The sequence below is a fragment of the Chrysochloris asiatica genome, unplaced genomic scaffold, assembly GCF_000296735.1.
Source record: "Chrysochloris asiatica unplaced genomic scaffold, ChrAsi1.0 scaffold00034, whole genome shotgun sequence".
NCBI lineage: Eukaryota > Metazoa > Chordata > Mammalia > Afrosoricida > Chrysochloridae > Chrysochloris > Chrysochloris asiatica.
Genome location: NW_006408552.1, coordinates 14,710,428 through 14,733,017, shown reverse-complemented (window position 1 = coordinate 14,733,017; position 22,590 = coordinate 14,710,428). Strand labels below are relative to the sequence as shown.

Genomic DNA, 22,590 nt, shown 5'->3' with positions numbered 1-22,590 from the left:
TGTGACAGGGCAGGCAATATACAACAAAACAGAGGGAGGTTGGAAGAAGAAAAATGAAGGTAGCGGAAGAAACAGAGGAATGCAACAGTTAGAGAGAACAGAGGTAAATACTTTGAACTGATGGTATGTAGAAGAAATGCCAATCATTGGAATGAAGTAAAGTAAACGATGATCTGCTCAGTAAATCTTTACTTAATAAAAAGTTACAAAAAAACCAAGGATGGCAAGTCTTTGTCTCATGTACTTTGGACATGTGATCAGGAGGGACCAGTGCTTGGAGAAGGACCTCAGGGTCAGTGAAGTAGAGGATTAGGGAAAAGGAAGAAGACCCTCAATGTGATGGATTGACATAGTGGTTACAACATGGGCTCAAACATAGCAACAATTGTGAAGATGGTGCAAGATAAAGTAGTGTTTTGTAATATTGCACAAAGGGTTGCGAAGAGTTTAGAAATGATTTGAAGGCACCTAACAACACAGGACATATTGTCAGGGGGTACACATATATTGTTGGGGGGCTGGGGGGAGACCAGTCACTGGGGAGGAATATCATGTTTGTTAAGGTCAGAGAAAAAGAGAAAGACCCCCAGTGAGATGGACTGGCAAAGTGGCAGCATCAATGGACTCAAGGGTGGCAACAATTGTGAGGTTAGCACAGGACCAGGCAGTGTTTTGTTCTGCTGTGCATAGGGCTGCTATAAGATGGTACTGACTCAATGACATCTAACAACAACAATGGGTTGCTAAGAGTCCTAGTGTGGTGCTGTGGGTTAATGTGCTGGATTGTAAGCAAAAATCAGTTTGAACCATAAAGTCAGCAGGGTTCAAGTTAACCAGTTACTCCTTGGAAACCCTATAAAGGGTCACTATGAGTCGGAAGCGACTTGAAGAAACTTAACAAAACCACAACAACTAAGAGAGTCAAGCAGCAGTGACTTGTGGCAGTTCCTTTGTCCCTTCTAACTCCTGCTGTCTAAGCTCCTTCTCAGACCAGGAGCACATGCAATCTTTGGCTATATCTGAGGAACAGCAGAGCAGAAAGCTGGGTCCAGATGGTATCACTGGCAGAACTGCTATTCCATGCCTGGGATATTAACCTCTGTACATAGTCATGAAGGAGAAATACACTTCTATAATGTTTTAAACCACTGATGATTCTGGGGTTTCAACTATTCCCAGACAAATCAATTCTTATTTATACCAATAAATTTATAACAAGGGATGTGTACCAATTTCTTACTGACTGCTATTAATTTTTATTATCTCCAGAACATTCATCTTTGTTTACAGGGCCTCTTGCCAAAGAGAATTTAAATATTTTTGTCAGTCCTGGATATGTTTCCAAATAAATAGCAACGACCACAATGTGAATATTCTCTGTCCACATGGCTATCAGTCAAGCCTCTCCTACTACTTCCCTCAACATTGGTTTCTTCTCTTCTAAAGCCTTCTCGCCATGCAGGTCTCATTGCAAAGGTTCCTCTCAGAGTAGCTTTCTTTGGTTCCTGGAGCTAAGGTAGGCACCGTCTTGCTCCAATATCTGTCACTCTGGATCCCACTGTTCCCTGTACTTCTCTACCTTTGCTAACATCATGGACGACTCCCGTGAATTCCATGATGTCAACACTGGATATCTGACAATGAACAAGTGAATGACTACCATTTCTGCAGGGATTTGAAATGGGACATTCATCAGACATTTAGTTCTCACAGGTCTGTCTCTGGTCACGATTTTGTCTTTTGAATCTATTTGCTTACTTTTGTATTATATAAGTTTTCATTAGTGTGCCATTTCAGTAAAAACTCGAGTGCTGGTATTGTGTTGTAGGTTAAGAACTGGACTGCTAGCCACAAGGCTGGCAGTTCTAACCCACCAACCACTCCTCAGAAACTCTATGCAGGGTCACTATGAGTTGGAACCAACTTGATGGTACTTAACAACAGTAACAGTAAAAACTAGTTTTACTTTTAAAACCTTGACAAAACTGAACATTAATTTTCAAGAGGAAAAAACCAACAACACAAAAAACGAATTCTACTGAATGTAGATGGAACTGCGTTATAGCTCGAGATGCCTTTGGAGAGAGGTGATCTCTCTGCAGTACTGTCTTCCCTCTCAGGGACAAAGTGTGTTTTCCACTATTCAGATTATTCTTAGCTGTTCCCACGTGAAAGCCAGAGTGACTGTTTATCAGCAAGATGCAGGCAAGGGCACTTTGGGGAGCTTCCTTAAGGACTGTCATTTGCCCTAAGTTAGCAGGAAATTCCCTATTAAACTGAAGCAGGCATTCTTATTCACACAATGCTTTCACACCCTCAGGCGTTAAAAGGCATTTTACTATTTGATAGAACAAGTCTTCTCAAAAGCCACAGTTATCCTTCCAGAACAACTTGGAGCTAACTGTGATGGTTTTAAATTCAAAGATTACAGCTGGCCCTTGAGCAACATGGGTTTGAACTATACAGGCCCTATTATTTGCAGATTTTTTCCAATAAATGCAGACCATTAAACTTACTGTATTGATAAATACAGTACAGGACTGTGTGGTGTAGTGAATTAATGTTTCTTCTAGCCACAGTCTTTGCAAACTCCCACAAAACATTTTTGCCCTGATGGGTCTGGGTACAAGACGGTGGGAGAAGATGCTGATAAGATTATATGATTCAGCTGTGAGTGGTTAACAGGGTTAACTGTGATGGTAAAAACCTGGAGCACTATTAGGGGTAAAATGAGCCATCTCAGAAGCAGGAATGTGGAATTTCGCTACCATCAAAGATCCAGGAGTGTAGTACAAACTTTGACCCCCTAGATTCCTGCATATTGAACCGCCTTGACGCAGGGACCAAAAATCCTGACATTGGAGTGGCAGAACAGCAGCAGACCAACAGCCAGAGCAGCGGGCTTCCCAGCCCAGGAGAAGTAAAGCTGAGCAACTATGGCGGCTTACTTGTAGCATGGGGGTGCCTACAGACACGTAATTGGAGAAGCTAGGCTTGCGACCCACAGAGTTTGAATTGAGTGCCTTCAGGCTGAGACTGCTGGTGGAGTGGTGTGTTCAGTGGGCACTGAGCAACATCCCGAAAGAGTTTTGTAACATTGACTGGGCTAAGAGACACCTGCCTGTGAGCATGGATGGCTAAAGAGGCTGTCCTGACTGGAATAACTGTGTCCAGAGCATTTCCGAATCTACATGGCTGTTGTTGTTAAGTGCCACTGAGCCAGTTCCAACTCAGTGACTCTATATACAAAGTTTCTGAGGAGCAGCTGGTGGCTATGAACTACTGACAATGTGTTTAGCAGCACAGTGCTTAACCTATAGTGCCACACCAGACCTGCAGTGTAACCCATCAACTTTCCTAATAAACCCCATAACTGTGAATATGGTGTCTGAGTTCTGTGTGGCCACAGCAATGAATTATGGTACACAGCTGAGCAGAGTTCCATGAGAGGGAAAAAATGTTGTATTTTTTCATACACAGTAAACGTACTTTCAATTCCTTATGGTTTTCTTTTCTCTAGCTTACTTTCTTGTAAGAATATAGCACATATTGCATATAATAGGGAAAACATGAGTTAACAGTCTTTGTATGTTATCAGTTAAAGCTTCCAGTCAACAGTAGGCTACAATTTTTTTTTTTTTGGAAAAAGTTTTATGTGGATTTTTGATAGTGAGGGGAATCGATGCCCCTAACTGCCACGTTGTTCAAAGGCCAACTGCATTTTAAAAAGTTTATCTTTCTCATATCAACACTTACCTAAAACCAAAGTCTATTTCTCATTCTGTTGAAGTCTTTTTATGCCTTTCAGTAGGATTTTAATAGTTTTCTCCCTATTTTTATGCATTCTTTGTTAAAATTAATTTCTATTTTTATTGCTACTGTGGAGTACTGGATGGTGAAATGCTCAACTGCTAACTAAAAGGTAGAAACTGAAGCCTAGTCAGAGAGGCATCTTGGAAGAAAGACCTGGTGATCTACTTCTGAAAAACTGTCACTGAAAACCCCCTGAAGCATAATTCTACATCGACACACAAAGTCACCATGAACTGGAATCAACTGTGGCAACTAGTTTGTTTTCGTTGTCGCTACCGTGTGCATGGTCCTCTTTGTGTTTATTTCGATCCTGTTCTCTTTCCACTCCACCACTTGTCTGTCAGTTTGTCGTTCTGTGGTGGCTTGCGTGTTGTTGGAAGGTATGCTGCTGGTATTTTAAATACCAGCAGGGATACCCATGTGGACAGGTTTAGCTGAGCTTACAGACTAAGACAGACTAAGAAGGAGAGACAGACTACTTCTGAATGTTCAGCTGCTGAAAACCTTATGAATAGCAGAGGAAGGAACACTGTCACTACCAGGATACTGAATACTGAAACATGAAGAGAGCATGAGAACATTGTCAGATACAGTGCTCGAAGATAAGCCCCTCAGGATTGAAAGGCACTCAAAGATGACTGAGGAAGAGCTGCCTCCTCAAAGCAGAGTTGATCATGATGATGCAAACAGAGCAAAGCTTTAGACACCTTCATTTGCTGATGGAGCACAACTTAAAATGAGGAGAAAGAGCTGTAAGCACGCATTAATAACCAGAACATGGAATGCAGTAAGTATGAATCTAGGAAAACTGGAAGTTGTCAAAAATGAAATGGAACCCATAGGATAGATATTGTACACACTGTTGTTGTTCAGTGCTGTTGAATCGATTCTGAATCATAGAGATCCTGTATAGAGTTTCCAAGGAGCAGATGGTGAGTTTGAACTGCTGACCTGTGGTTCAAACAGATGTTGCAGTTGCATGCTTATCCTAGGACTCCATTCTAGGCATTAGTGAGCTGAAATGTATAGGCCATTTTGAATTTGACAATCACATGATTTACTATGCCAGGAGTAAAAAATGGAAGAAGAATGGTGTCACATTCAACATCATCATCATCATTAAAAAAAAAAAATCAAGATCTATTAAAAGTATAATGCCATCTGTGATAGGATGATATCCATATGCCTACAAGGAAAACCAGCTAAGACTACTATTATTCAAATTTACACACCAATTACTAAAGCCAGCGATGATAAAATTGACCAATCCCACCAACTTCTTTAGTCTGAAATTGATCAAATATGCAATTAAGATATATAGATAATTACGAGCAACTGGAATGCAAAGATTGCAAACAAAGAGGAAGCATCAGTAATTAGAAAATATGGCCTTAGTGATAGAAATGAATACTGGAGATCGTGCGTGTGACAGAATTTTGCAAGCCAATGACTTACTCCAGATTTGATGCTAATCATTAGACACCAAATAGTGAAGACCAGAAGAGTTGTGAAATGACATCAAGAACATCTTACAGAAAGAAAGCAAAATTTCATTAGGAAGACAAAAAAGAAGACAAAGACCAAAATGAGTGTGAGAAGAGACCTTGAAACTTGGTTTCCAGCATAGAGATGCTAAAGTAAAAGGAAGAAATGAGGAGGTAAAAGAGCTAAAGAGAAAATTGATGGAATACAAATTGAAATCTTTAAATGAACCGATGCAGCACTGGAGGCACTAACTTATCTATGCTAAGAAATCTGGAAGACAGATACACGGCCAAGTGACTGCAAGAGATCCCTATTTGTACCTATTTCAAAGAGAGGTTAATTCAATGGCCTGGAAATGATTGGACAATATCATTAATATCACATACAAGTTAAGTTTTGCTAAAGATAATTAAAAAATGGCTGCAACAGTACATCGACAGGAAACTGCCAGAGGTTCAAGCTGGATTTATACAAGGACATGGAATAAGGGATATCACTGTTGATGTCAAATGGATCTTGGCTGAAAACAGAGACTACCAGAAAGATGTTTACCAGTGCTTTATAGACTAAGCAAAGGTTTTTGACTATGTAGATCATGACAAGCTATGGATAACATTGCTAAGAACGGGTATCCCAGAACACTTAATTGTGCTCTTATGGAAGCTGTACATAGACCAAGAGGCGGTGCTCAAACAGAACAAGGGGACACTGAATGGTTTAAAATTAGGAAAAGGTAAGTGCCAGGGTTGTATTCTTTCACCATACTTATTCAATCTATATGCTGAGCAAATAATTTGAGAAGTTGAGTTAAATGAAGAACATGACATCAGGACTGGAGGAAGACTTTTTATGAACCATGATTTGCAGATGATACAAATCTGCTTGCTCAAAGCGAAGAGAACTTAAAATACTTACTGAAGACCAAAACCTTCAGCATGGGTTGCACCTCAGTGTAAAGGAGAAAAAAAGTCCTCTCTCAACTTGGCTAGTAAGTAACATCATGATAAATGCACAAAAGTGTCCAAGAGTTGGATCCAGTATCCATTATTAACACTCATGGAAGCAGCAGTTAAGAAATCAAACAACATACTGCATTAGGCAAATCTGCTGCAAAACACCTTTTAAGTATGTAAGAGCAAAGATGTCAGTTTGAGGACTAAGATGTGCTTAACTCAAGTTATGTGGTATTTTCAGTAACCTTATATGCATGTGAAAGTTGGACAATAAGTAAGGAAGAACGTAGATGAATTGATGCATCTAAGTTATGAGGATGGAGGAAAATATTAAAAGTATCATGGACTGCCAGAGGAATAAACAAATCTGTGTTGGAAAAAGTAACAACAGAAAGCTTCGGTGAAGTCAAGATGGTGAGACTTTGTCTTTCTTATTTCAGATATAGTCTCAGGAGGATCCAGTTCCTAGATATCTGCTTGGTAAAATGGAAGGTTAAGTGGAAAAGAGGAGCTCCCCCCCAAGGAGACGGATTGGCACAGTTGAAGCAGCAATGTATTCAAACGTAACAATTGTGAGGATGGCACAGGACTGGGCAGTGTTTTGTTCTGTTGTACACAGGGTTGCTATGAATTGGAACTGACTCAATGATACCCAATAACAATCTTTCCACTGGAATGCTGGCATTGTGACACAGGATACGCACTAGAATATTAACTGCAAGGTTAGGGGTTCAAACCCACCAGCCACTTCTTTGGAATGGACTTCACCCACATATCATAATTTTCCCACTGCTTCTAATAGCTTTCTATAGTTACCTATTTTGTTGTCACCCCACCCCAGGTTTAAAATGGTAAATGTCTTTTGTCTCTACATATAAAAATTCTTAAAACAATGTTTACTGGGTAAACACTGTGTGTGCAATATCAGTTATTACCTTCTCTGATGTTTGTGTCTATCTTAGTCTATTACCTAACTTCACTAACTAGCAGTTCTAGAACAAAATACTGGTGATGCCTTGTCCTTGATTATACTGAGAATGCGTCTATGTATTTTGCCATTGAATAGTAACTATGGCAAAGTGGGTTTTAAAAAATTATTTACAGGGTGTATCTAATAACATAAAAAAAAAAAATAATAAAAGCTTAAATCATGTATGGAAATTAGATTTTTAGTAAAATGTCTTTTTACCCTCTGAACATATGATGACAGAATTTTAAATATTAAGCTATCCTGGCATTTCTGGAATAAATTCACCTGGTCTATGTGAAACTTTCCTCATTCTTCCATGCTATAGAATATTTCAAATGTCACAGAACATTCTTATTCCCTAAAGGATTAAAAGAATTTGTCTATAACACCATTTGGGTGTACCACTTTCTGAAAAGTGTTTTCTGATTACTTTCTTAATCATTTTTTATTATCTTATTTACCTACCCAGTCCCCCAACTCCATATATGCACTTACAGTAGGGTCAGTCCAGAGAGAGCATCTGGAACACTCCTGGCAAGGTGCTCCTGGGGACCGAGGGTGCTGGCAAAAATGGTCATATCCGTTGATGGACACTCGGCAGAGGTAGCACATTTGGGCACCACAGCGACAAGACATGCGGTTGCAGCCTTCGGATTTGATGAGGCCAGTCCCACACTTGTGGCATTTCCTAATGCGAGCTGCAGTCATTTTTTCTTCACTGAAAGGAAGAAAAACCAAACCATGAGTGTAGATGGCAGGAAAGATGAAGAGGAAAGAAAAATATTTTGTCCATTAAGTATTCATTATTCATGTCTCTCTACATATACTGACTGCATAGCCCACCCTTCAAATTGTGAAGACAATCTATGTTCTGGAGTCAGAGAATTGAACGTGGAGTTTATCAGCTATATGCCCTTGAGAAAATTACCCAACTGTTTGGGTTAACTAGGTTTTTTTTTTTCAAACTGGGAAACATCAACTCTCAGTGTTTTGAGGATTGCAGACATGACTTAAAAGCACTTTGGCACTGTGCCTAGATAGCAGTGATCTTGTAGAAAATCCTGGCTGTGTTTGTTAAAGAAGTTTCTGTAGGCCTAAAGTTGAGAGAAGGAGCTCTGGTAGTGTATTGGTTACGAATCAGGCTGCTAACATCAAGGTTGGCAGTTCAAAACTAGCAGCTGTTCCGCGGGACAATGATGAAGCTTTCTGCTCCTGTAAAGATTTGCAGCCTTGGAAACCCTGTGAGGGTCACTATGAGTTGGGACCGATTCTACGGTACTTAACAACAACAACAAAGTTGAGAGGAAAAAAATTGAGGGTCTTCCTAAAGAACATGTCCATACTCAAAACTAGATATACTGAGAGCCAGGAAACCAGGTTCTGCAGTGCTGCTGTTGCAGAAACACAAATTGGTGATTTAACAAACAGAAGTTTTCTCAAGAATTTTTTGTTGTTGTTAAATGCTGCCAGTTTTGACTCATAGCAACCCTATACAGGGTTTCCAAGGAACAGCTGGTGAGTTTGAACTGTCAACCTTGTGGTTAACAGTCCAGTGCTTATCTTACAGACCCATACATTTCTCAGAGTTTAGGAGGCTATTCAGGGTGCCTGCTCTAGCGGAAGGTTTCCCTGTTGGTTTACAGGAATGCCTTTGTCTCTTTGAACTTCTGTTCCTAGGAGATCTTCATGTGGCTTAGCATTTTTTTCTTCCCCTTCCATCTCTCCTTCTCTTGTTTTCTGCTTTAATCTCTTTTATATCTAAAAAGGGAGTCCTGGTGTGGCGCTGAAAGGCATGCACTGGACCACAAGGTTGGTTTGAACTCACTAGTTTCTCCTCAGAAACCCTATACTGGGTCACTATGAGTGACCAGAATAGTCAGCATTTAATATATTTCAAAAGCGATCAACTAAAGATAAACCCCTAAGGAATCCTATCTCATTAATATAACAAAGACAACTCATTCCTAAATGGGACTGTAACCACAGGCATAGGGACTAGTATTCACAACATTTTCTGTTTAAAAATTTTTAAAATTGTGAATTAAGGGAAGGTTTACAAAGCAGATTGATCATCAGTTTGACATTCAACAAATCACAGACTTCGTTTCATTTCAAAATGATTGCACTTCCCTCAGTGGAATACCAGTTACGCCACTTGCTCTCTATGATCTTTGTTTCCATTCTACCTTCTTCCCAACCCGTGTGAATTTTGTCATTAGGTGAATAATGCCCTTTTAATACTCAATGATTGACCACTCCATGTGTGCATACCTCACTAGTGCTGCGGTTCCTCCTATATACCTGTTTATTATTCAGCTGAAAACTGAACTATCAGGAACGGACTCAATGGCATATAACATGCTCCATTACACTCTTGGATCTGTTTACAGTAAAAGTAAATACCCATATACAAATATCCTCTGACAAACCTTTACAAATTTGTTGGTACACTTCCACTCTCCCACCCATACCAGTTAAGCCTGTGTATCTATTCATATAGCTACCCCAGATTACTATTACTGTAAGACTGTGTTTAACAGTATCTCCCTGTTCCCTTTAACTCTTGTACTCCTTGTGTCTTCTCCCACCTTCATCATTCTTCTGCAACTTCCCTCTCATTGTATATTGCCTTTCCTGTCACCCAAATTATAAGTACTTTTCTGAAGATGGCATTTTCTGAAAATACAGTTTAATTCATACCATACTGCCCTTTGATACACCAAATTTCTTGTCCTTTCTATATGGAAAACACATTCAAACCAATCATATCATTTCAAAAGTCTTAAATCAACCCAAATTCTGAAATTTCATTTTCTGAATCATCTAAAGCAAACATGGGTGAGACTTCAGGTGTATTTCATTCTGGGTCAAAATTCCTCTTTATCTGTGAACCTGTGAAATCTAGATCATAAAGTATCTGTTTCTAAAGTACAATGGTAAAGCAGGTACAAGGTAGAAATTTCCATTATCAATGAGAGATATTGGGGGGGGGGGGGAGGGATAACAGGCACCAATCAAGTTCCAAACCAGATTTACATCATCTCTCAAGGCTTGAAAATAATCTTCTGCTCTCTAAGACCATCTTGGCAATGGCTCTGCCCTCCAGACTATTAGTATTGGTCATGCTCTCTAGAGTATGAATGGAGGCCCCTTAGCCTTGATCTTCAGTTCTGCCTTCCAGATTCACTGTGATACAAAGACTGCTCCCTTGCCTTTAGGTGGCCCCATTCTCCTAGTCCATCTCTGCATGGTGACCCCAATCCACTTGGTCCTGCCCCCCCTCAACTCTGGGTGGTAGCCCTATACCTTGGCACACATTTATGCCAGTTCTACACTCTGGAACCTTGGGGGTTATGGCTCAACCTTTTGAGATCCAGGAGACATCCGTTTTGCACTCATCCTACCTTATTTCGTTTCATTGCAATGATTATAATCCCTTCTATGCATCATCATTCAACAGTATTTGCTTCTATTCCCTGGTTTTTTGGTGTACACAAAAACACTCAAGAATATATATATATAATCATTTAAACAACCCAAGGGCACATTCTACAAACTTGTAATTTAGACAATGGCTCCCGATAATGGGGGAGGGGAGCTATAAAGGTACGAAACAGCTGGTTTGCAAGTTTTCAAGAGGGAGTTTAGTTTTAGATTGTATGGGGGGAAAGTAGAATCCCCACTGACTAGCTTTCATCTTGTCTAGCTGGGTCTGGTGAAAGGAGATGGGGATAAGATTCTTATGATTCAAAAGTAATTGTTATGACAAATGCGATTGTCACAACTGTAAAGGCAGAAGTTTTGTAATATACAGGGGGGTGTACTTCATCTAACATTCCAGGGACAAAAGACCCTAGGACCATCAAGGGAGGAACACACAAGCGGACTGTGGGACCCTTTTCAGAGAAGCAGCAACACCAGAAATGGAGGCAGAAATGATGACATGGAGAGATAAGAGCAGCTGACAACTCTAGACTCATGGAAAGAGAAAGATTGTGATGCTGGTGGCCAGGAGGAAAGCTTGTACAATGTGCCATTGGGGTATTTAAATGATTATATATTACTGAGTGTTTTTGTGTACACCAATTAAAAAAAAAAAAAATCCAGAAGGAATAGAAGCAAATACTGTTGAATGATGATCTATGGAGGGGATTGTTATCAGTGCAATGAAACAAAATACAATAGGGTAAGTATAAAACTGATGTAAACTACCACTCAGTTCACAATAAAAAGCTTAAATAAATAAATAAAATTAAACAGAATAAAATTCTTCTAGCCTATCTATTATCCAATTCCAAAACCACTTCCACATTTTAGGTATCTACCATTTTTTTTCTTAATTTTTCTAGTGCTTATTCTGATCCCTTTATATTTTTAAGAGATTGACTCAAGACACAGCCAACACTACGATTCTCTCCTTAAAGTAACAAAGACAAACCAAGCAATAGCAACAACAAATCACATGTAAAAAGCCAGCCCAAGCCAAGCCAAGCCACCCTGCTGCCATGGAGTCGATCCCAGTCTTTAACAAGTCTGAAGGACAGACTAGAACTAGCCCTCCTTTAAAGTCTCTAAGCTGTGAATCTTTACACAGGGTGGCTAGCGGGTGTTAATCACTGACCTTTCAGGTAGCAGCAGAGTGCTTTTATCACTATGCCACTGGGGTCCTTTAACAAAGACAACCCATTTCTAAATGGGATTAAAACCACAGGAATCGAAATAAAGATTTACAACTGTAGGACTATGACTTATTATGGCTCTTCTAGCCACATTTTCCCATCCTGTGATATATTGCAAATTGTATCCTGTATGCCTGTGATTGTGAATACGTTGGCTCTATATGATAAGCACTAGACTGCAAACCACAGGTCTACAGTTTGAGCTTGCCAGCTGCTCTGTGGAATAAAGATGAGGCTTTCTGCTCCTGCTAAGATTTAAAGTCTTGGAAACCCTATATATAAGGTGGCTATGAGTCAGAACAGACTAGATGGCACTTAACTGTATGTGATTTTGGATCCATTTTTAAGTATGTTGTTAATGAGGCAGGATTAAGGTAGAACTAAGTAAGGAGTCCTGGTGTGGCACTGTAGGATAATGAACTGGACCACAAGGTTAGTCTGAACTGCAAGGTTGGCAGGTAGTTCAAATTCACCAGCTGCTCCTTGGAAAACCGGAGTCCTGGTGTGGTTGGTACTGTGGATTAATGCACCAGACTGCAAAGCCATTTGAACTGTAAGGTCAGTGGTTCAAGTTCACCAGCTGCTCCTTGGAAACCCTCTACAGGGTTGCTATGGGTCAGAATCGACTTGACAGCACTTAACAACATGAGTTAGAACTGACTTGAAGGCACTTAACAACAAGAAGTAAGAATTACAGTGCAACTAAGCATTAAGGATGCCCCCACCTTACTATAGAGTGTGACTCAAGTCACCACTCTTGGGTGCATGGTCTGACTCCCAATTTATAGGATTGTTTTGGAAAAGTGGCACTATAGAATAAGCACTGGACTATTAACCACAAGGTTAGCAGTTCAAACCCATCAGCCACTCGTTGGAAACCCTATAGAGGATCATTATGAACCTGAACCGACTATTTGGCATTTAACAACAATTACTAAAGATTACAGCACAATTAAGGATTAAGGATGTTCAAGTCATCAACCCTGGGGGTCTGGTCTGACCTGATTCATCAGCTCTGGTAGCCTTGTGCATCAATAGCCTGTGTTCTGAGCTGCCGATTTGAGTTCCTCAGCTTCAGAGATTAGGTGGGTGGGAAGACTCACCCAGACTGATCTCTGGACTACGGATTTGGAATATGCCAGCCTCCACAATTGTACGTACCGTTTCCTTTGACAGCTGTGTGTTTTGTGAGACGTTGCAGTGAGTTGTAGAACCCTGGGACATGAGGGAGGGGAGCAGTGGTGATTGACTGATTATATAGAGTGGTTTAACATGTTAGAAAAGTTGGACAGTTGGTTTATCTTTAACTCCAAGTTATGTGGACCAGCATCATGCTGATACTTCTAAAAGAAATTATTCATGCAACAACACTTATTTCTGGGGGACACAGTTTAATCCATAACACACCAGGGTTTTGAAAACTTGGCATGGAGATTGGTTAGACAGGGTTGGTGATGGTCCAATCTCCATTCACTGCTTTCTTCCTGGCTGGCAGAGCCTATCTCCCATGACAGAAGTTGACGACATCAGAATCTCACATTCCCAGACTCCCTGCCACCACAATGGGCATGTGTACAATTCAGTCCTGGCCAACAGGAAGCCTGCAGGGAGTCTGCTTGATTCCAAAAGCATTTTCTCTCATATGGAGGGGAAATGACTAAAGAGTGAAGATGACAGGTTTAGGCTCTTTGTCAAGGGTGGGCACTTCTGAATTAGCTACTCCCATGGTGCTCTATTACTAATTCTGAATGAATGCTTTCCACAGTGGCCTACCACTGTTCATGTCAGCTGCCCTTTACCGAGCCGAGCTCCTGTAAAGCAGATGGCTATACTTGACATGGTGCTGACATGCACGAGCCAAGAGACCAGGGACCAGCAGAAAGGACCCACAGAGAACAGTCCTGAAACTAGGTATCTTCTAAGCTGTTCACTTCTCATCCCTTCAGCTAGGAATCCAGAGCAGAGGCCAAGAAGAACAGTTTCAGTTCTTCAAGTTAGTAGTTAGTGGTCTAGGGACGAGGTCTGATCTGCAACTCTCGCCTCCAGCTGAGAAAACCTAACCTTCTCCTTTCCACTGTAATGTTTTAGTAAACAGTGAGGTGAGTCTGGTGGCAGACAAATGTTTTTAACTACTGATATTTAAAAGACTGTTCAAATAAGTTCCTTAGAAGCCAGATAATGCGCTTTAAAATAGCAAAAATGCATTTTAAAAAATGGCTGCTTTTCACTGAAACTCATTTGTGAGAGGCCCCAATGAAGACAGGCAGATTACTACTGCTGGGTTGGAAAGAATCTAAACCTGGTTCAAGTATAGGAGAACAAATGCGTTCTCAGTTTTGTGGAGTGGCAAAACTCATTAAGGAGTTTACATACAGAAAAACTTATTATGCCAACTTACTAATCTAGTAGACATGTTCTCGATTTTAGTTCGCTGAGCAACTGTGAAGACACTTCCCAATGCTTCCCCCCCTGTTACAACTTGTAAGGTTCTGATGAGAGTTTCCAATTTGAAAGCCTGTGTCCAAAACATAATGCCAGTTTTATTTGGGCACAAACATACTCTTTAAGAGTGCTGAGAATGTGATGTGATTGGATGTGAGTGCAAAGTGGTTGGCTGGGTGGGCTTGACTTCTTTCCCTGGGTAGGTTGCTTGGGCTGCATGCAGTGTGTGAGAGAATATAGAAAGAATCTTGGCTAAACAGTGGTTTCCAGAAAGGTTAGGAAGTAGGGGGCTCTATTTTGTGTTTCTCTAATGGCTAATTATATTTGTATGATTTTATGTGTTTACTGACTATTTATATTTATTTTTTTGAGGAAGGCCAGACTGTATGGCACCCATGAGAAATAATAATGGATGTGAGAAAGGGAGGAAGAGGTGCTCTTTGAGGAGAAGGAGCAAAGGGCTTTGGCATTCACACCAACAGGACGAAATAGGGCCATGTTGACCCTGCACTTAATCTGAAAGGCCTGGGTGAAAAAAGGATTGCTAATAGGATGTGGCAATCTCTCTAATTCAGTACAGGCAGTTCCCAGTTATGATGTTTGACCATAATCTTGAACCAACACCAGCAAAGCCAATGACATTAAAAATCTGAGTTATGAATAATGGTTCTGATCAGGAAACCGGCATTACTTTGCAGCGCATATTGAAATATTATGTTAACGATGTTTTAGTGTTTATGGGAGTGTTTCTATATTACTTTTTATGCATAGAAAAGTAGGTACAATGTATACTATATACCAAGACAAATATTTTGCTACTGATATTAGATATAAGCTGTATATACAAATTCAACGTAAATACAGAGTTAGGAATGGAAAGTTTTGCTTGTAACTCAGAAACTGCCTGTGACATGTTAAGTGCAAAATGGGACAGGGGAGCTCTCAGGGTTGATTCTTTTGTGGGGAGGGTGGTTTGGGGACTAGATTGTAAGCCTGCAGGAAATAAGCAGCCTCAGCGGTGACTTCTTGGCTGTGGAAGGCCTCTCACAGGATGTGTGCCTAGGGAAAGGCTGGGCAGGAAAGCCTGGGCTGCAGCTGTAGCTGCAGCCTTGTGTGCAAACAGGAAGGTTCCCTGCTGCCCCTCCTTGACACAAACACCCCAGTCCGCGACTACACAACTGTTAGTTCTCAGCTATGTTGTAAACTCCTGTTGGGGCTGTAGATTTTGTGGCATTTGTTTTTCAAATCTTAAGTGGCCTTCCTAAGTGAGTTATGATTGTGGGACATAAGATATTTACAATTGTATGTTAAGTATGTAAGCATTTAGTACTTTCAAAAGGCTATGTGCAATCATCGCTAATCTAGTTCCAGAATATGTTCATCACAAAAGGAAACCCCCTACCCATTGATCAGTTACTTTTTAGTCCTCTCCTCTAATCACTTGCTTTGAGTTCCCATGGATTTCCTTATGCTGGCTGTGTCATGTGACTAGTCACGTTTATGTAAGAAGCCTTTTCTGTCACTCAGTACAATGTTCCCTTGGGTTCATTCAGGTGGAAGCATGGATCAGGCCTTCATTCCTTTTCATGGCTGAGTACATCCCATTGTATGGACAGACGACATTTTGATTACTAGTCAGCAGTTGATGGCAATTTGGGCTGTTCCCACCTTTTGGCTATTGTGAATAGTGCTGCTATAAACATCTGTGTCCAAATTTTTATTTGGACATCTGTTTTCAATTACTTTGGGTATACATATAGGAAAGGAATTGCTGAAATATATGTCAGTTCTATTTTTAACTTTTTGAGGAGCTGCCAAACTGTTTTCCATCATTTCGCATTCCCACCAGCACTGCATGAGGGTTCTAATTTTTTTACATTCTTACTAAGTGAATAGAAGTAAATACTGTAATCTGAGCGTACAGAGTACATGGAGGGGAGATTGCAATCATTGTAATGAGACAAGGAATATGATTTGTTGAATGTAAAACTGATGATCTGTACTGTAAAACTTCACTCAATTCAAAATAAAAAGTTTTTTTTTTTTTAATTTAATTTTAAGTCACATGGGGAAACACAAAACCAAAATAAGATGTGACTTTATACCCACTAGGATGGCATCACTCCCTTAAAAAAAAAAAAAAAAAAATTTTATTATGAATTGAGTGAAGTTTTACAGAACAAATCATTAGTTGCTACGGCACATAACAACAATGGCTATTGTGTGGTGCTGGTGTGGTGCTGTGGGTTAATGCCCTGAACTGCAAGGTTGGTTTAAAACACGAGATTATTGGTTCAAACTCACGAGCTGCTCTTCAGAAACCCTATACAGGGTCGCTATGGGTTGGAAGCAACTTGACAGCACTTAACAACAATGACTAGTAATATTTGACATGTTTGCATGTGTTTATTGATGATATATAAATATATTTGGAGAAAGGTCTATAGATCGTCTATTTTTAAATTGGACTAGTCAATCTTTTGTTACTGAGTTATAGAAATTCTTTATTATTATATTCTATATGCAAATCCTTAAGATAGATGATTTGCAAATATTTTCTCCCATTCTGTGGGCTGCCTTTTTCTTTTCTTTTTTTTGCAGTACAAAAGTTCTTAATTTTGATAAAGTGCATGTTTTTCTTTTGTTGTTTATGGCTTCGATGTCTTGTCTAAGAAACCATTATCAAATAAAGTCAAAAAGATTTATCCCTATGTTTTCTTCTAAGAATTTTGTGATTTTTTGCTCTTATATTTAGGTCTCTGAACCATTGTGAGCTAGCTAATTTTTGTTTAAGGGTCTACCAACCATTTAAGTGCTATCCAAAGCTGCCAGGGAGGCCGCTCTGACCCTGAGAAGGCACTATGGGGAGGAATGTGAAACAACAGCAAACTTCTAAGCCTACCTCTGGTTGCCTCAAAACATACAGTCAGGAATCTTTGAGAACAAGGTCCATATTGCCCTGTCATTAGCAAGCTGCACCAGGAACCTGGACAGCTGTCCCTGTTGCTCCCCAGAAAAAATGCCATAGCACTCTCTTACCAAAATCTAGTAGCAGCTTTCATCACCCAGCACTCCCCTAGCGGGGTTAAGTTTTTTTAAATTAATGTTCAGAGTTCAGGAAAAGTTGATTCTGACCGTTTTTGCCCGGTTATATAGCTGTTTTATTGAAGGGATGGTTTCTAGGACTTTGCTACTCTGCCACTTTCAGTGATGCCACTCCCTCAAGTGTCTAGTTTTTGGAACAAGCCGAAGTTTAGTGACTGCCTCCACATGGCCACAGCAGTAGCCTTCATTTTCCTCCACTACATCTCTCCCCCTCCTGATCCTCTGAGTTATCGGATATAGTTTAGTTACCTAAACTAGAAACTTGAGTCATTCTGGTTAGATCCCTTCAATTCTCACCTCCAATAGTTACTCAGACATCAAGTTCTGCTATTTCACTTCTTAAATATTTCTTAGGAATCAACAACATTCCCTTTTCTCCACCCACAACATTATAGTTCTAGTTTATAGTAGAGTGAATTCGACTTAATCCCAGTCTTGCATTCCTTAAAGATTATACCATTGTTGTTAAGTGCCATCGAGTCAGTTTCGACTCACAGTGACCCTTGTATAGTGTTTCCGAGTGGATGGCGAGCTTGAACCACCGAACTTGTGGTTCAAACCAACCTTGCAGTGCAGTGCATTAACCTACAGCACTACACCAGGAGACCCCTATATACCATGGAGCCATCAAATAATGGAACTTTGGCCATGCTACTAAATTGCTCAAAAGCATTTGAGACTGACAACTAAACATGATGTGCCTCTCGATGTGATGCAACAGGAAATGCATAGCACCACCTATGAGACATTCATGCCGAAGAAGTTGAATATGAATCAAAATCAAGCTTTTAGATCTAAAGTCTAACTTACAGGAAATACAGGGGACAGAGAACAAATTAAATGACACCAAGAAGACGGAGGTAACTCTAGAAGATGCACTATACAAAGCCAATTGTCCTTGGTCTTTTCACAATGGCAAGACAAAAATACGTATGTTGGTATGACCAAAAAAAAAGTGTTGGGGAAAGAGAGTAGTGTTCTAGATTAAGAGAGAAGAGTTGTAACAATCAAATGGAATGAGTAGGCGTTGTTTAGGTCCTGACTTGAGTAAACTATAGCATACGCTAAACGCTATTGTCTGAAACAACTGGGGAAATGTGATTGTGAACTGGTGTGAGGTGCTCAAAGACAAATGATCGTTAACAGTAACAACGACAAGTTCTACACAAGGGGGAAAAGCACATGTCTATGGAAATACTTAGGGATGAAATGACATGCTGTCAGGGATTGGGTTTGTTTTAAAAGAATACAGTAGCAATTTAAAAGCAAGCAAGAAAACTGGGATAGAGAAAGGAAGTATGACAGAATATTGATAACTATTGGGGTTCATGATATGATTGATCATTTGTTTTTGTGGATGCCTGGAAATCCTCAAAGAAAAAGTAAGACAGTCAAACAAGCTGTAATGGCTTTTTACTTCTGACAGGTTAAAGTGTAAGTTTCTTAACATGCCATCTAAGGTGCAAGATCACAGCCTCTGGTAGGTATCTTGTATTGTGTTGTATTTTATGATTCAGCAACAAAATCTACTTATAGTTTTTTGTGTGAACCCTGCCCTCTCTTGTGTTTTTGACATTTGGCAATTGGTAGGATTCCTTGGCTCACTGATGTATGGAGTAAGGGGCTAGATGGTGAGGAGAAGCTCCTCTCTACAAAAAAAAAAAAAAAAAAAAAAATCATGCCATATTCTTGCAGGAAGTTTCCATCAAATACTTCAAGACGCAGAGGGGATGATTCCCAACACACCTCCTTTTGCTTCCTTGTCTGGCCTACACAGGAGAATGGGCGTTGGAGAAGACCTATGCATAATCAAGAGCCTAATCAGGTGCTGACGCCAACTGCAGCTGCTGTTCCAGATGTCATTTCTTATCAGAGCATATAAACACAGCCTGTGGCAACTGATATATGCAGCTATTGATCTGGAAGATGTTTTTATTCTCTGTCCAATAAGCACAGAGAATACCAGAAGCAGTTTACATAGACCTCAATCATCTGTCATCCAACAGGTTAACATCCTAGTCTGCTATCTGAATGGCATGGAGACAAAGCCAAGAGAATAGGAAGCAGCAGATACTCTTGTTGTCAAAGCACATGTTGCTGCATCCTCTATCCCCAACCACTAAGAAGCAGCCCAACCCTGGGATTCTGGAAGCTAAAGCTGACATTTGGTGATGGCTTTGGAGCTAGGTGCGGTCACATGATTAAATCTAGACCAATGGCTAAGAGGAGAATGTCTGTCACTTTTAAGGCATACACAGCTTACAAAACAGTTGCCTGCCCTGGTCACTTATCTCTTTCTCCTTCCTAGAGGCTGAAGCAGAGTGTGGCTATCACCCAGTCCCAATCCTGAAGGGGGATACCCCTCAGGGATTTGTGAGGAGTGACCTACCAACCCCACAAGGGCTAGTTATGACAGCAAACTTCTGTAGTATTGAAGCCACTGTATTTTGGGGCTTTGTTTCTACAGCAGCTTAACTCTTACCTTAAGCCACACAGTAAGTGATTATGTAAATGCGCTGTCACACAGGGTGGCTAGAGAAGCAATAATTCTTATTACAGTGATTACCTCTTTATTCATCCAGGAGGCTGATAATTCTACTTCATAACCTCGGTCACCAGTATCCTATCCTCATCTCATTAAAATGCATCACATGCTTATTTACTTAGATAATAAGGAGAAAGGGACCAACACTGACTGAATTCCTCTAAAAATGCCAGGCATTTTATACAGTGCATTTTCAGCAAAGCTCCATGAGGCTGCAAAGATTAGGGTGACCTGAGAACTTTTTCTCCCCACAATCCACACTGCCCCCTCTTGCCAAGAAGTTAGGATGACTTGAAAGCTGAGAGGCCTTCCGTAAGTCCCAATGAGGGATGTTACTCACATAGATGTCCGGTACTTGATGTCATCTTTCTCAGCTAGTTCTTCACAGGTGAGACCATTGTGTTCTTTCCAGAGTCCCTGACACTTCCTACAGGTTTCCTGAGGACAAAGAACAGACACAAACACAGATCCTGATGAGGGGAGGCTAGGCCAATTTCTGTCCAACAAAAGGAACATGGAATGAGTCTCACTTGACTGGATTTGGTCAGCAGCTCTTGCTTCCTCGCAGCAGGGAGGTTTCTAAAGAAATCACGCCACAGAGGAGGTGAAAATCCTTACAGGGAAGCATGGGAGAAACATCCAAATCAAAGCAAAGAGTAGCATACATCTCCCAATTTGTACAAGGCTTTCTAAAATGCCAGGAACACCCAAAAGAGATAGCTTGAAAGTGACCTTGGATTCTAAAATATAAAATTCTGTGAACTGTTTAAGGGCAAGGTCTAGATCTTATGAATCTCTACACCGAGCAAATCTTCTGCTGACTTGAACTATAGAAGGGTTTAGAGTGGGATCTAGAGTGGGATCACGAGAAGCCTAAGGGAAGATATTACCTTAGTCACCTGTCACTTAATACAGGGATGCCATCCCCCATAGCTTCATTTCATTTGTAAACAGGAATTACCATTTTGTTATAGAATTCTACATAATTAATAACAGTCCCACAAATTATCTCATTTTACTAACAAAGTTAGTAACTATATGCTAGGTATTAGGCATACTGTATGGCAGGGATTAGGGAACAGTGTTGAGCAAAATGGTCTTGGTTCCTGGCCTCTTGGAGCTAGCAAAATCACAACCTTGATTAAGGGCAGTAATGTAAGAAAGGGTGCCTGGTCCAGTCTGAGGAGATAGTGATGTGTTGGGAGCTGAAAAGACAAGTCAGTGAGCGCTGGGAAGGTTTCAGACTGAGGGACAGTGAGTGGTCCTAGTTCCAGGGCTACCACAGTCCACACAGGGCCCGGGGTGGGCTAATCATCAGTCTGACCTTTGTCCTCAGAGTGACAGGTTTGAAAATGAAAGTGACAGAATCAGACTTGTGATTGTATGAGCTTGTACTATGAGGAAAACAGATGGGTGAAAGTGTCAAAGGCAGTTAGGAGACCCTCACAGTCCTCTGGGAGAGATGCAGGAGCTCAGACAAGGGAGTTATGAGCAAATGAAGATGATTTGAGAGATATCTAGGAAGTGAAACCAGCAAGCTTAGGGGTGGCTCGGCTGTCTGAGTGTGCGGAAGGGAAGTGTCCAGGATGAAGACTAGCTTTCTGGTTTTTGACAATGGGGGAGATGGGGGCAATGGGAAAGGAGGGCAGATGCTCAGATCATGACTTGACTGGCAATGCTGATAACAGAGATACAACACCCAGAGGAGCTACCAGGCAGGAAGTTGGGTGGAAACGTCTGGCACTCAGGAAAAGTTCAGGCAAAACTGTCATTACCAGATGTGCTGGGTAGTATCTTCATTTCACTTCTAGATATTTCTCTACAGCTGTATTCTCACATTTGAGAGGATGCACTGAATATCCACACACTGAAATATTCTACAGTTGTTTATAAAATGAAGACAGTAATTTTTTGTTTCTGAATGCTCCATTTAAATAAGAGTAGTATGTGACCACATCTATATAAATCTGTGTGTGTGTGTATGTAAGAATATAATCATGTATAAAATATACTTTAGAAGATACCCACACAATTGGTAATATTGACTGAACTGGGGTGGCCAAAAAGCAGGGATATGAGACTTTTCAATGTATGTTCTAAATTTTATAGGATACAAATGTGCTACCTAATACAAAAATAAGTAAAATTTAAAAAGAGTGAAAATGAAATAGGCTTCTCAAGGAAATGAAAATGAAACAGCCCTTTGGTGGTGGTGTTGTTAGGTGCCATAGAGTCGATTCCGACCCACAGTGACCCTGCATAGGGTTTCCAAGGAGCAGCTGGTGAGCTTGAGCCACCGACCTTGCAGTTCAAAGGACTCTGCAGTCTGACGCATTAGCCCACAGCGCCACACCAGGACTATAAAAAAAGCTTTGATCATTGGGTGGGTTAGAGAGTTGCTGAGCTGAGCTACTATATTTAAATGATGTTGCTTCTGGTAGACATGCATGTTCTTCTGTCTACTATCTACAGCCCTGTTAGTGAGCAGTGTACTTAACTCTCACCCACCCAAATGCAGAGCAGCACAAAACCAGTGTTTAAAACACCTTGGACCGTCTATTCCGGGAAACTGGAGGATAAACAACAGCTGGAGAGTAA

At 40.6% G+C, this 22,590-nt stretch overlaps 1 protein-coding gene across 4 annotated transcripts in view; it reads right to left on the bottom strand.

Moving 5' to 3' along the window:
• The window catches only part of RNF216 (ring finger protein 216), a 156,731-nt gene that overhangs the window by 13,987 nt on the left and 120,154 nt on the right, over positions 1-22,590 (bottom strand). For all 4 annotated transcript variants that reach the window (XM_006859771.1, XM_006859772.1, XM_006859769.1 and 1 more), the window contains 2 exons: positions 20,333-20,430; positions 7,717-7,939 (listed from right to left, as the gene is read on the bottom strand). In XM_006859771.1, the coding sequence (XP_006859833.1) occupies positions 7,717-7,939; positions 20,333-20,430 (321 nt within the window). The remainder of the gene's footprint in view (positions 1-7,716; positions 7,940-20,332; positions 20,431-22,590) is intronic.